Source organism: Anabrus simplex, chromosome 1, assembly GCF_040414725.1.
Source record: "Anabrus simplex isolate iqAnaSimp1 chromosome 1, ASM4041472v1, whole genome shotgun sequence".
NCBI classification, from domain to species: domain Eukaryota; kingdom Metazoa; phylum Arthropoda; class Insecta; order Orthoptera; family Tettigoniidae; genus Anabrus; species Anabrus simplex.
This window is the reverse complement of record NC_090265.1, coordinates 632198104-632213745: the sequence shown is the minus strand read 5'-3', so window position 1 is coordinate 632213745 and position 15642 is coordinate 632198104. Positions and strand designations below refer to the sequence as shown.

The 15642-nt window shown below is 39.0% G+C and overlaps 1 protein-coding gene across 2 annotated transcripts in view; it reads right to left on the bottom strand.

The window, feature by feature from the left end:
- Positions 1-15642, bottom strand: part of LOC136857231 (uncharacterized) — a 277547-nt gene that overhangs the window by 183838 nt on the left and 78067 nt on the right. For both annotated transcript variants that reach the window (XM_067135712.2, XM_067135713.2), the window contains exon 4: positions 3721-3830. In XM_067135712.2, coding sequence (XP_066991813.2) covers positions 3721-3830 — 110 coding nt within the window. The remainder of the gene's footprint in view (positions 1-3720; positions 3831-15642) is intronic.

Genomic DNA, 15642 nt, shown 5'->3' with positions numbered 1-15642 from the left:
GTAATAAAGCTTTTAGGAATGAGGCATAATACAAAATGCAAACATAGGATTCTAATGGAGCTGAGGATGACCTTGTAAGAGGTCGAAACCGGTCCTATTATACATGTGATATTCCATCATACATGTGATAATAAATAAGTATTGATTAGATGGAACCTTTCTTTCTTTTTATGATATAAATAAAAAGAAGACTGAATATATGTTCTTTTTATGATATAAATAAAAAGAAGACTGAATATATTAAGTCACATCCACAAGCAATCGGAACCATTAGGGTAGACGGTGAATACCTCCCGCGAGTGACAAGATTCGAGTATCTTGGCACCATGATCACTGATGATGGCAGACTTGTCGAAGAGGTCAACGCAAGGATATCCACAGCCTGGATGAAATGGATAAAAACTACCAGCGTCACTTGCGACTGGAGGACAAAGGATAAACTCAAATAAAAAATCCAAACTGTTTCACTGTACATATGGTTGCGAATGTTGGCCGACTACAACTGAGACAGAGCATCAACTGGGCGTGATGGAGACTAAGATGCTGAGGTGGACAGCTGGTGTCACTAAAAACTGGATCGCATCTCCAATGAATCCATCAGGGAGAGATTTGGCGTTGCACCCATTCAAGAATAAATGTGCCAGAGTCGTCTACGATGGTTTGAACATGTAGTAAAGGGCAGACGCCGGCACTATCATGAAGAAGGGTTACATGTTAGATGTCGCCAGAAGGAGACCAAAAGGACAAACAAAACAATGGGCCAATACCATTCAAAAAAATCTGAAGAGCATCAATCTCCGCTCTGACATGGCCCAGGACAGAAATAAATGGAGACAACGAATCCATGTAGCAGACCCTGCCAGCAGGAGGGAGAAACGCTGACAAAAAACCAAGAAGTTGCAGCGCCAGATTCTTAGTTAAATTGCAGAAATCTATGAAATGTTTAATAGATTTATCTCCGAAAGTGTAATTTCTTTTTTTTAAGGAAATTATTAATGAAATTAGAGACTTTGCAGATCGGCCTGCTCTTAGGATTAATTATAGGTCCTATGGGTACCCCTTCCTTGAGAACTTAATGTAGCGCCCTTGCTGTGTGGATGTTTGGGTTCATAACAATAACGTTGTGTGCTCCTTGCTCACTGAGGATAAGTGATGTGTTCGTGAGTATTTGTTTTGGAATCCTCTGGATTTTATTAGTTGGGTCTTTTTATGAAAAATCTGAAAAGAAAGATTTGTTTTTTTGGGTGTAATCATCTTTGCTCATGATAACTGTTGCATTGCTTCTGTTGGCTTTATTCACAATCAGATCATTATCTTTTATCGTACAGATTCATTTTTTTTTTGAAATTTGTGGGATTGTCATTTTACATTCATTCATGAATTTAGTAAATTATTTTCCAAATATCACACCTGATCTCATCTCGATCTTCTAATGGCAACATTAGGAAAGCATGTTCTTCTTCCGCTATGGTAGCGATTACTTGTTTTAAATTTAAAGAACCAGGTCAATTAAATTTAGGGCCTTTCTCCAAAATGTTAATTTCTGCGTTACTTGTGTGTCTGAGGGATTTATTACACGTGAATGGAATTATGTTGGTTTTGTTTGAGTTTCAGAATTATGTTTACCTCTTTGTTAAGAGGTGGTTTTTTTTTTTTTTTGGTCCAAAGTTATCTGTTTTGTGGAAAGTGTACTGGAGATCTTTTCATTGACAAACCTCTGAATAAAACTCCCATTCTAATGGGAAACATATTATTATGAACCCAAACATTCCCAGAACAAGGGTGCTACCAAAGGTACACCCATAAGACCCATAATTCATTTTAAAAACAGTCCTAACTACAAAATCATTAATAATTTCCTAAAAATATTACACTTTTAAAAAGAACAAATATATTAAAAATTCCATACATTTCTGCAATTATGAATTGGCATTGGAACAATCATAAAATACATTTGTTCGACATTAAGAATATGTACTCAAATATACCAGCATCAGAAAACATAAAACTGATTAAAGACAACCTCTACAGAAACTGCAAACTAAGTAAACAAGAAATAGACAAATTTATGGTCATTGTAGAATTCCTATCATCTACTAATGTCGTAGGTATGACATCGTAATTGGTGTAAAACCTTCAATTAGTATGGTTAATATATTTTAATGGTGTAAAACCTTCAATTAGTATGGTTAATATATTTTAATTAGAGTTTATTTAATGCTAAATTATCTTTTGTTAAGTGTTAAGCATGACTAGTATATGGGTTCTCTGTAAATATTTAGTATAAAATTGTATAACCTCAAATACATATTGTTTAACCTCAAAATCTACAGAGTCAAAAGCGTAGAAAATTTCATAATGTTCGTATGTTAGACTTATTGTACTATAATTTGGTATGTATGAAGGGTTCTGGAAACTTACTGTAAGGTTTTATCCAAATACACGTAGAGACATTACAAATGTTGTAGATATTTCCATGTACATTTTTAAATAGCGGAGGAACATTTGAGCACCCATTTGACTAGCTGGTCGATCGATGTATCGAGTGTTCCATTAAGAGTGTTGTAAGAACTCTTCCAGAAGTCGATCATTCTAGATGGTTGCTCGAGTAGTATAAACATCGAGCTGTCAGTCAGTGAAGTCAGTTCTTAGTTCTAAGTTCGCAGTTCTTAGGACTCAGGCAAGTGATGGACTGGGAGTGACTGTTGGGCTCCGAGGTTGGAGTCTGAGTACTGGACTGAAGTGAGTCAGGCGGTGAATTCAAGAGAGAGTATGCTATAATGCGCGCGTCAGTGTTGTTGATATCTGTACTTGTCAGAATCAACTTCAGGGTACTCCACTATTGAGTGTTGTATATAGTGTCATTTGCTACTGTGTATAATTGTGTGTTGTGACGTACAGTGTAAATAATTTATACAAGGAAGTTAACGTGTTCTCGTGTGATATTTATTTATGTCAAATAAAATCGCAACGTAGAACAATACTAACTATTTTATGTTCAATCAGTCCACTTACCAACAGGAAGTCCTTGCCATGGGCTCCCCAGCCTCAGTGATATTAGCCAAGATCTATATATGGTAAATTATTTAGAAAGGACGAAAATTAAATTCTTAATAACGTTAAATGAATCTTCTTTTGGACGTGTTATGTAGATGACATTTTCACCATAATTGATCATACTACCACCAATAGTGACAGGGTATTGGAACATTTGAACAAAACAGATCCATGGGTTAAGTTTACACTTGAATATGAAACAAATGATTCATACAGTTTTTGGACTTGTTATAAATAAAAATTCTGACAAACTACCATATGGAATTTTTAGGAAACCTACACAGACAAATACAATGAAAGAATAATTGGTACATCCTGAGGCCCAGAAAAAGAGCACCCTTTTACAGTTTAGTTTATAGAGCTTTTCAGTATTTATGTATACTTATTACACTCAATAGAATTTACATGATTAGCTATATGTTCATGCCAGTTCTAAGTATGATCAATTCTTCCCTTTCCCTATAGTTTTCAAATTCCAGCTATTATCCTACAGATCTCTGCAAGGGGAAGCAATCTACTTCCAGCTATTATCCTACAGATCTCTGCAAGGGGCAGCAATCTACAATTACGTGCTGAGCAAGCCACATCCACTTTTCCTTGAGTGGTCATATTTCAGTGACCGCTCAGTGTATTTCTTTAAAAAAATTATCAATTTATTTTTACCTCCGATTGTTTCCTTTCTTTGATGACTCCCAGGTCTTGTTGCCCTTTTGATGATTTTGAGAAGAACAGGGTTCAATCACTGCAACTGCAGAAGCACCTTCTTCTATTTCCTATACAGCAAGATCATTAAATATCATAAAATTATATTAGATAAAACATTTGACAACAAACAACTGAATCCCAAAACATCATAACAAGTAAACAGAAAAAGGAGTAGCATGTGATATATCATTAAAATAAATTAATTAGAACATGCACTTAATCTCGCTTCATACTTGACCCTGTAGAGAGACAAAATAAGGGTTGGATATATAATTACAGCACGCACAGTATGCCTAATAATTATATTTACATAAGAGCAACTTTACTTCATATTAGTTTTTATTTTTATGGCATGTGGCCTCCGGAGAGGCCTGGTGGTCTTTCAATTTGACGTCGTAGAGGCGACCTGCGTGTCTGCGAGGATGGGACCCTACCTATGATGAATTCTAATGCTTAAGACGGCACACACACCTAGCCCCTGAGCCGTTGGAATTAACCAATTAAGGTTAAAATTCCAGACCGGCCGGGAATCGAACCCCGGACCCTCTGGACTGAAGGCCATAATGCTAACCATTTAGCCATGGAGCCTTTTACTAATGTACACTGACTGACAAAAGAAATTTCAGCACCCAGAAGGGGAGGAGGAAAGGAAATGAAACTTCACGTGTTGACAGTGTATGTGATGTTATTTCAGTCATTACAACATCAAGACAAACATACAAAGAACTTAGCATTATGAGCCCACTTATCAGAATTACGTTGCGCCTACTCTGGCCTGGATGCATGCACTGATTCAGATGGGAAGGGTGTCAAAAAGCCGTCGTATCCCCTCCTGAGGCAAGCTGGCCCACAACTGCAGTAACCGGTCCTTGATATCCTGGTTACTGGCATTGGGACGAGTTGACATCCGAGCTGGTCCCACACCTGCTATAGGGGACAGATCTGGAGAACTTGCTGACCACACGAGTACTTAATATCACGCAGTGGGTTCATAGACACACGCACTGAGTGTGGACGAGCACTGTCCTGTCGCATGAGGGTTGTGGCATGAGGACGCAGGAAATCCATGACATACCGTTGTGCCGTTAGATGCTATTCATCAGTAATCCATGCTTTCTAGTCATGGCAATTAATGGCAGCCTACATATGCTGCTGCTAGTCTCTAACCAATGGTACGGGATGACACAGAATGTTGCAGAGAGTTCATTACTTGTTCTTGGATGGCAGGTACAGATGTGAAGGGCTTACGATGTGCTTGGTGCACAGTGCAGCGATCCTCTCTTGTGGGAGTTAGACATGGTCGATTGGAACCTGTACGATGAGTATGCCTGCCCTCATCACATGCAGTCCAACATCAGGCCTCTGTCACATCCAAATGCCCCACAAATCTGGACTTTGCACAATATAACCAGACAGCCAAATGGAGACCCACAATAAGGCCCCTTTTATACTCGGTTATGTGTTGATAACACTGTCTCACATGAGTACACGGCGCCTCCATGTCCTTCACAATGATCACTCAACATCTGAAGCAGTTCACCTCACTTATACCAAGTGTATGCATACGTTTTTTGCCGGTTCATGTGGTAAAGAAAACACGTCATTTTCAAAGGAAATACCTTTTTTGTTTATTCAAAATATTGGCCATCGGCCCCTACACACTTCGCCCATCTTTTACGTAAGTTGTGAATACCATGCTAGAAAAACTGCATGTCTTTTGCGGCAAACCATTCGTTGAGCCGTTTTCCAACTTCCTCGAAATTGTTGAAGTGCTGCTCTGCAAGCATGTGCCCCACTGATGCGAAGAGCTGATAGTCAGATGGTGCCAGGCTGGTGTAGTACAGTGGGTGTGGAAGGCGATTTCAAGGTCTCTTTCACTGGTTTTGCTGTGTGAGACGGCGCATTGTAGTATAACAAAATCACTTTACCCTGTCTTCTGGCCCATTCCGGTCGTCTTTTGATCAAAGTGTGATTTACATTAACATTTTGGTGACAGTGTTGTTCATTAATGGATTCATTGGGCTTCAAGAGTTCTTAATAGGCTACACAATACCGCTCTGGTCCCACCAGACACAAAGCATGGTCTTCTTCCTGAAGTGATGTGGCCTTGGTGTTGGAAGGACCAACTTCTCCAGGTGACAGCCACGATTTTGTCCGCTTCGGGTTTTCAAAATAAAACCATTTTTTGTCACCTGTCACAATTTCGTATAGAAATTACTTTTATTACATGGTATTGAAGCAGCATTTCACAAGTGACTTTCCATGCACTGTCTTTCACAATGAAATCACCACATTTAAATGGTCTAAACCATGTCTCACATGTTCTAATCGATGAAGCGTGTTGATCATATGCTTCTACCAGCAAACAACAAATTCCCACAGCCATTTTATTTTGATTAAATAAGAAAAGCAATGCCTGCCGCAAATGTTCTTTTTCAGGCACAAACGTTGACATGAACACTGAACGATACAATACAAACGCTAGTGTTTGGCGAACTCAACTTTTGTGTGTTGGTAGGTTAATGTTAGCTGAACAAACTGACGTATGTGTCGAATTCATACGCTGCGTACTGTTTGCTGGCGCCATCTCTTAGTGAAACCGGAATATACTTATGCATAGACCTTGTGTACCCTACCAGGCCTGGTAACACTAAACACGAACAACATTAATGCACTGTGGTGGCCATCACAGAGAATTGGAACTCTTAATCGTTAACATACCCGCCGATGGTGCGTACATGAACAAAGGAACTTGACATCTGACCATTTCTTCTGGGTACATCAAAACTTTTGTCAGGCAGTGTATTAATTTAAACAGCAACTGCTCCTTTTAATAGCCAAGTCACAATATCTCCTTGCCTTACCCTTTCCCCACAGGTGCGAAGTCCACACTTATGATCAACGAGCACTATTTTATGAAATTATATGCAACATTCGGTTTAAGCAAAACAATCTTCACGCCATTAACTAGCTTCTCTCACCATCACTGACTTTCTCTTCATGGGGATGTTTGGCCTTGACAGCGAAGTTGTAAGAATCATAACCGACAGTACCAGTTGCTCACAGGACATGGCCATACCACACCAGGTGCCTCTCTTGTGTTCACTCTTGAACAGGAACAACTCCCATCGTTTGGTAGACAGCATAACTGGTTATGTGATCAAGGTGAGAAACTCCAAGAGATCGTGTAACATGCTTATCTCCATGATGTTACCTCCTTGGCATGAAGAGGACAATCCGCACTTTAGGTGACTGGCCAACTCTCAGCCTCATACAAATACCACCAGACAGACAATAGTGTGATACATTTTTTATGCTGCACTCGCTCTTGTAAACACTTCCTCATCAAGGCCACAATCGCTCTGCAATCAGAATCCCAAATAATGGAAGCAGGTAATCAAAAGATCAAAATGGCCTAATTATTGCGATTCCCACCTAATGCCCAGAATAACTGTTATGTGCCACTCAAGCAGTTACTAGACAAGTTTGGAGTAACACAATAAGGAGGCGATAGGTTGTCACAGGTATTACATATTCAAAACACAATAGCACTTGGGCAAGGAGGTGTTAGTGTTTATCACAGCTGGCAGATGACAGCAGGGTGAGCAGTGGGCACATCAGTGGACCGAATACAGTCAACACATCAGTCTCGCATTACTGACACTCAAGGTGCATTTTAGAGAAGGATTTGTGAATCCTACAAGTGCTAAAACAATAGGACAAAATCAGAAAGGAATGTGTGCTAATCGTTCAGAGGCTAGTGACATTAAAAGTCAAAGGAACCACTGTATCATCAAGAACTGACCAAGCAATAAACTGAGCAGTCATAGATTTAACGCAAAACTGTACATGGTAACAGAGGACTAGACCAGGCATAGCACGTTCAATATGATCAGTGAACCTCCTAGAAATAGATAACACTTATAAAATGATTTATCAAGGGCCTATTCCTTCAATTAGCTCTGTATATTTGCACACATAACAATAATCTTCACATCAAACTCAGTTGCTCTCCGGAACTAGCAAGGAGTTTCAATTTCAGGAACAAGGGTGTGGCGCTGTGGGACGTAAGGTGAATGCACTGGGCAGGGAGAGCTATGAGAAGCAACAAGGGGAGACTGAGAAACCACGGTATCACTGGCAAGTGGACCAGTGGTAAACATGAGCCACATCATCTAGCAACATACTGACGACAAATTACATACAAATTGATGACCAAGTCGCGACTTCGAAACTGATCATGCAGACCAACGGAGTACTCCAAGGAGACCCACTAAGCCCCTTGCTGTTTAACATTGTGACGTATGATGTGGTAAAGGCTACTCTACAAGGAATAGAGGATTTGAAAATATACTTATATGCAGAAGACATGGTCATTGGATCAAGTTCCCTACATGATGTGCAAAAAGCCGTAGACAATCTTGACAGGTGGTCAAAAGATAACAAGATGAAAATTAACAGAGAAAACAGTGAAAATGACATTTCGAAAAGGTGGCCAAGAGGCCACAAGTGACAGGATATACCTAGCATCCACAGTCCTCAAGACTGTCAATACATTAAAGTATCTAGGACTGACCATGCAAACAACAGCAACAACCTACAGAATTCACATAAAGTCTAGAGCAATGACGGTCACCAAAGCCATATATGATATTAAAACAATTACCAAGCTTTCACTAGAAATTGCTAACTATTCAATGCAAAAATTGTGCCAATTGCCACATATGGACTGGACATTATGTGGGATAAACTGGGTCTGGCTGAGCTGAAGACGATTGAAGCAGTCAAGTCGCGCTTCCTGGAAGCTACACTGGGAATATTAAAATACACAAAATCAAGGCTTGCATATGAGCTCGCAAAGGAGACCTTCTTCATCAAGGACCTCCAAATGAAGCGAGGGTTTCCATCCACAGATGCTTGGGAAAAATTACTGCAGGACAGAGTGAAGAAGAGGGAAGAAATCTGGCTCGATTTTTACTCAACAGAGGCGATGATGAATAGAACATGGACAAAGACTAATCAAGACATGCGACACATCATTAACTCGATGGTGGTCCATGGGTATCACCATAAACTGTACAAAAATGAGTACTTCCATGACCCTGACGAAATCTGTGTTTGCAAGCTGTGCAGTGAGCATTGCAGTCGACATCATGTAATTACATGCAAAAACTGGGCATTATCCATTGTGAACTTCTGTGATAGTGAGAGGTGACAGTAATTATAACAAACTTTGTTTATACCATGCACAATTTGTGTGCTGTATCTTTATTATTTATTTACTTATTTATTTATTTATTTATTTATATCAGAAGCAATACATCATATAAATTATTAATTAAGAATGAGAAATAATCAGATAGGTCTAACTGGTGAAAACAAACTAGAGGTACATTCCAGTAACAATTATATCCTATTGGACCAAAATTTGGCGAGATCTCGACCAATGGGTGTGGCTTTCACCATATCTTGCATGGTGCAAGCGAGAGGGCAAGAGTTGCAATTAAGGAGGTGCACTATGATTTGTGCTTCTCCGCAGGCACAGAGTGTTGACTCTTCAGATAAACCCCACTTCTTCATATTGTTCTTAGATCGACCGAACCCATACTGTTCAGACTCTTCCATGTAGACCATGACTCTTCATAACTGGCTGGAAAAGTTTCAGATGGATCCATCCATCCACTGAGATGGAGATTTCTGGATCTCCAGTAAGTTCGCCTTGATGATTGAGGTGACTCCGAAAGGCACTCAGTAGAATGAAGAAAAACTTCTCCTCGATTTCAATTGTTTTTGACCAGGTTGATAATCATGTAACGCATGTGTTTGGGAAATGTCTACTTTAGATCTTCATGTTTGGCAGCTACTTCATGTCTGATATCTGGGGGAGCAATGCCAGCCAAGTAATATACCTTGTCACAAGGTGTAGATCTTAGGTAACCAGTTATAAGCCGCCAAATTTCATTTAATTACAATGCTAAAAAGAGAAAGATGTTCCACCTATTCAATACAATAATATTGTTGCACGAATTAATGTAGCAACATATTTAATATTTAATTCGTGCAACAATATTATGTATTGAATAGGTGGAACATCTTTCTCTTTTTAGCATTGTATTTGTTAGTTCAATACGGATCAGTGATGAAGATTTTCACTTTAAATTTCATTTAAAGCAATATCTACCTGTTTGGCATGACACGATCTAGACCAAACAGGGCATGCATATTCTGATGCAGAGTAGCTCAGTGCTAAAGCAGTAGTTCTCATTGTTTGAGCTTGCATTCCTCAGCTGGTACCGCATAACTTGTGAAGAATGGAATTTCGCGTACATACTTTGTGTTTCGTGTTAACACAATGTTCTTCATATGTGAGTGCACGATCCAGAGTTACCCCTAGATATTTAGGTGTTGAGGAATGATCCAAGAAAGCACCTACCCTGAAAATCTTCAGTTTTTTTCTTGCCTGCATATTCTTTAAGTGAAAAGCGCAAACTTGCGTCTTTGAGGTGTTAGGCTTTAGATGGTTTTCTCTGTAGTATGGACTCAGTTCATCTAAGGCTTCGATAAGTCTCCGTTCAACACTCTCAAACTGATCACCCTGGATGACAATAGCTCGGTCATCTCCATAAATGAAGCTTTTTGTTCCTCTTGGCAAAGGTTGATCATTCGTGTAAATATTAAATAATATTGGAGACAAAACACTACCTCGCGGTAGGCCATTACATTCTTCCAGCGACTATGTCGCCCTTGGAAATCTACAAAGAATCTTTGATTTTCAAGAAGACATTGAAGAAATTCAGTCAGCTGGTTGTTCTTTGTCATCTTATAAAGTTTACTCAACAGAATTTGGTGATTAACTGTGTCATAGGCCGCAGTTAGGTCGATGAAGACTGCACAAGTTATTTTCCGATTTTCAAAACCGTCTTCAATATATTGGGTCAAATGGAGGATTTGTGATGTACAGTTTTTCCCTCTTCTAAAACCAGCTTGTTCTGGGATCAAAAGTGGTTCAATTATTTTTGTAAGCCTTACCAGAATCATTCTTTCTAAGATCTTGAATAAATGACAGAGCAAGGAAATTGGTCTGTAATTTTTAGGATCATGTGGATCTTTTTCTGGTTTAAGGAATGCTATAACTCTAGATTTCCTCCAAATTTCGGGTATTCTGCACGTTCGAATGCAATTGTTAACAAGATTTAGTACCCATTCTCTAGTAACAGGTCAAATATTCTTGATTTGTTGAATACAGATTTCATCTACACCATTAGCCTTTCCATTTTTACTGATATTTATAGCTTCATTCAGTTTGGCCATGGTAAAGGGATTAGAAAGCATACTGGTCTCTGGTATGAGTTTTGTCTTAGTAACATCCACTTTTGTTTTAGAACTGGAATTTACAGGCTTGCCATTTTGGACGAGTTGGTGAACAATTTGGTTTGCAGATACGTTACAAAGAGATGATTCTTTATTAGGATCATTACTGCCTGAGTAGCCTCCAGGCCTTCTGGCTACTCCTATCCATGTTAACCTCTTCCATCAATTTTAACCACCGTTCTCGTTTAGTCTCTGAAAAAGCAGAGAGAATTGTTTTCCGCTTGCAATAATGATTAATAAAGAGCTTATTATTAATATTAAAATTAGCGGAAGCACCATCTCAAAGTGCGCGGTTAAAATTTGCCACATGTGGTAGATTTTGTAGAGATTTTAATTTCATGATTTTGCATTTCTGATATAGTTAACTGCAATGAACAAAAATATTTTGGTGACTACAATTTATATAGCACCAATGGGATTAGCCTATGTCAAGACAAGAGCATAAATAACAGCAGTCTGCCTAACATGCATTTCAAGCAGCTATTCTACCATCAGTAACATCTTCAACAGCACACAAACTGGATCAGCAATTACACCTCATATTCTCCTTCATTTCTCATTGTTTTGTTAACTTCTGCAGCCATGTGCCTTCAAGAGAAAAAATCATGCTGCTAATCAAGCAATGTCACTATTTTACCTGTAAACATCAAGTGCCAAAAATAAATCTGAAAACATTTTTCAGAGCAGTGAACCCTCAGATGTTTTATCTACACCACCACCGCACCAGATGTAAACAAGCTGTAATCCTAACATGGCCGAGTGCAATCATATATTAAATATGTACTGTTTGGAGATCAGGAGAATGCATTATGCCCGGTGAGACATGGGAAGAAGGGGTTTTTGTCAGCCAATCCTATGACATTGCCACACCAATCCCACTACAACCAAGGTGAGATATTTTTACCCTAAAGTTGCAGTCCTTGATGCTAACATTTGCAAGCCAGGCGCTGCATCAATCTGTGTTCGTTCAAATATTTCCTTCCTGCCTTTTTGCCATTTATCTGTTGTTACTGCTGTTCTCCTTTATTTCCATTTTATATCTGAACGAGTAAATGTTTCGTAAAGATTTTGTAATGCATGTCGTTAACAAGAAGGAAAAGACGACTCACAGCGAAGGTAGAGAAATGATAAGTAATATTGTAAACCAGTGGATGAGGATGTAAAACAAGAGAAAATTAATTCACATACAGTAAAATCTCAATTATCTGTCCCTCGATTAACCATTCTGTGAATTGTCCGTCGCCAAAAAAAAATCTCGATTTTTTAAAAAAGCAATGTACAGTCGCTCCAAAACTGAATGAGCATACTCTTGATGTCAATAATAATAATGTTATTGGTTTTACATCCCACTAACCACTTTGACAGTTTTCGGAGATGGCAAGGTGCCGAAATTTTATCTCGCAGAAGTTCTTTTACGTGCCAGTAAATCTACAAACATGAGGCTGACGTATTTGAGCAGCTTCAAATACCATCGGACTGAACTAAGATCGAACCTGCCAAGTTGGGGTCACAAGGCCATCGCCTCAACCGTCTGAGCCACTCAGCCCAGTTCTTGACATCAAGGTATCTTGATACAGTATTCTGTTTTGGAGGGACTGTACATTGACTCTCCAACTCCCGAGTCCACGATCATAACGTACAGTAACTACTGTACGTACACGCATAGCCCTTTCAGACCTGAAAGAAAACTGAAGGCGTGAATTTTTGTTTGTATGTCAAAAACTGACTAAAATGCTCCTCAATACACATATTGATAGTTTATTTTACAAAATAAAAACTAACATCCGAAAAAAAAGGACCCACACAATTGTGCGTATCAAAATTCAAAACCTCGTATCACATACGATGATGTATCTTCAAAATTTACGTTCACTAACCAATGTACACACTTCATTGAATATATTCCGGTATTCAGTAAAGCTTCTAGATTAATATAAACGCAATAAATAAATACTTACTTTTGGCACTACTGCTTCTCACCATCTCGCCGATCAACTGTGCTTTTTAAACTCTTCTTCCTTTGCCCTGGCGGTCAAGCGCATACTAAAAACAATTGAAATAGACGCCACGTGTCCCGCACAATCACTGCAGTCCAGTCTAGCGCCGAAAAAACATCAAATACGGTCAGGGATAAACAAAATACGAACCCGCACAATTGTGCGTACTCGGTCTGAAAGGGATAGACCAGCAATCGGCATTAGAGATACGACTTCATACATTTTTTTTTACTACATAATTTTATGTTGTGTAAAATTATTTTTCAAAAGAAGAGGGAAGCTATTCAAATTCAACAGTCACAAACTTTATTACCCATTCCACTGTAGACGAATAATGTACTGTAATGTGCTCTCTCCCAGCCCATAGAGCGTAGTGTACGATATGCTGGTTATTTCTACTTCAGAATGACTACAACTTATTTGGTAGCGTGTAACATCTCCAAGTACCGTACATAGATCTTTCATATCGTTCTCTGTCAACGTTAAATATTTTCACCACAGGCTACTGCATCGTAAATATTTCACAATGCACAGGAATCGGAAACCAGCCTAGTGGTCCATCATGGTCAACCTCCGCTATTAGTAGACAGGCAGGCTACATCCTGTACTGCAGTGCAAAGTAAGGAAATGTGAGAGTGACTGATAAAGTTGAACATTTATTTTCCGTTTTAAGAGCCGGGAAATGTTGAGAACGAAATCTGCAGTAAAAAGAAAATGTGTAGTTTTAACCATATAAAATAAAAGTTAATATAATCGAACGGTTAAAAAAAAGTAAAGTAGTCTCAAATTTAGCATCAGAGTGCGGTGTGGGTGTGACAACAGCGCGGGACCAAGTTCTGACAGTTCGCATGGGCTCACTAAAAGGAAAACATTGAAAGCATCATCTTTAAAAGAACTGGATGCTGCGTTATTCACGTGGTTTCAGCAAAAGTGAGGCAAAGGCGTAGCTATTAGTGGTCCTATGATAACAAGGCAGGCACAAATTTTTCACGAAAAGATGGGGCTCTCAGGTTCCTCACCAGCGTCCAATGGTTGGCTACAGAGATTTAAGGACAAACATGGCATTCGAGAATTAAACATCGAAGGAGAAAAACCAAGTGGCGACAGCAGTGCAGCAGAAAACTTGAGATACAAGTTTAAGCGCATAATTGAGAGATACAATTTTGTTACAATTCAAGTGTACAATGCCGATGAAAATGGAATTTATTGGAAGTGCTCAGCCAGTAAAACAGTAGCAGTTGCTGAAGAGAAATCAGCTCCTGGTCACAAATCTAGTAAAGAGCGCGTTATTATCTTATGCTGTGCAAATGCTAGTGGCGACCATAAATTAAAATTAGCTGTTGTTGGTAAAGCAAAAAATCTGCATTCTTTCAAAGGAACAATGATGAAGTATTTCCCAGTAGATTATTGTTATAACAAGTCTGAATGGATGGCACGCAACATTTTCAGAACTTGGTTCCATAATAAGTTTGTTCTGTGAGTTCGAGATTTCTTGGCATCCAAAGGCTTACCATTAAAAGCTGTCCTTTTTCTTGATAATACACCCTCTCATGCTGTTGATACAGAGTTGAAATCAGAAGATGGAAACATTTTTGTTTCCTATTTGCCACCTAATGTAACTTCATTAATTCAGCCGATGGACCAAGGCATCTTTGCAACCTTTAAGGCGCATTATAAGCAGGAATTGCTAGGCCTCTTTCTTTCTGAAGAAACATTGATGGTCGAGTTCTGGAAAAAATCTCAATCTTAAAGAAGCACTTTATCTTGCCCAGATATCATGGGATCTAGTAACCGCTCAGAACATCACTCGATCATGGAGAAAATTTTATGTTGATGTTGAAGAGCTCACCAACGATTTTCATGGGTTCACCGATGAAGACGAAAATGAGGGATCGAAGATCAAAGATATTGTGAAGATAATTGAAAATAACATTCATTTTGGAGAAGTGGATGAAAGTAACATTGAGGAGTGGCCCTAGTCCTGAAAATGTTATTTGTCACCCCTTGTGAAAGGAACGTGTTTCCAACTCAGGTAAGAAAGAGACCTTGCCAAGGCTCGTGATAATGGGAGGAGGCTTTGAATTCTTGAACTTCATAGGATAAGTTGCACCTTCAGCGAGCAAGCCATTAGCCTTGGAAATGTTCAGTTTTTCTTGCCGGTTAGCAAAGAGATTGCTGAATAACACAGTGCGCCTGTTTGTGCTTGTATTTCTCATTCCATTCAGAAATTTATTTTGTGTTGAGTGGTACAGTGAAGGGTAGCGAATATCTGTTGCCTCATAGCCTACATCTGGATTACGAACATAACCGTGTGAAGTTGACTAGCATGCTGCACATTTGTTTAGTGACAGCCTAGTTATGGATTCGGAAAAGGTCATGAAATTTCTTACCAATGAAGACAAAATTAAAATATATCAGAAAGTGGACTGGCATCTGCATCTTCAAGTGCACAGAGGTAGCGTGAATGCTGAAACTCACACTTTCGAGTTTTGACTCGTCATTCCAGTTGGTT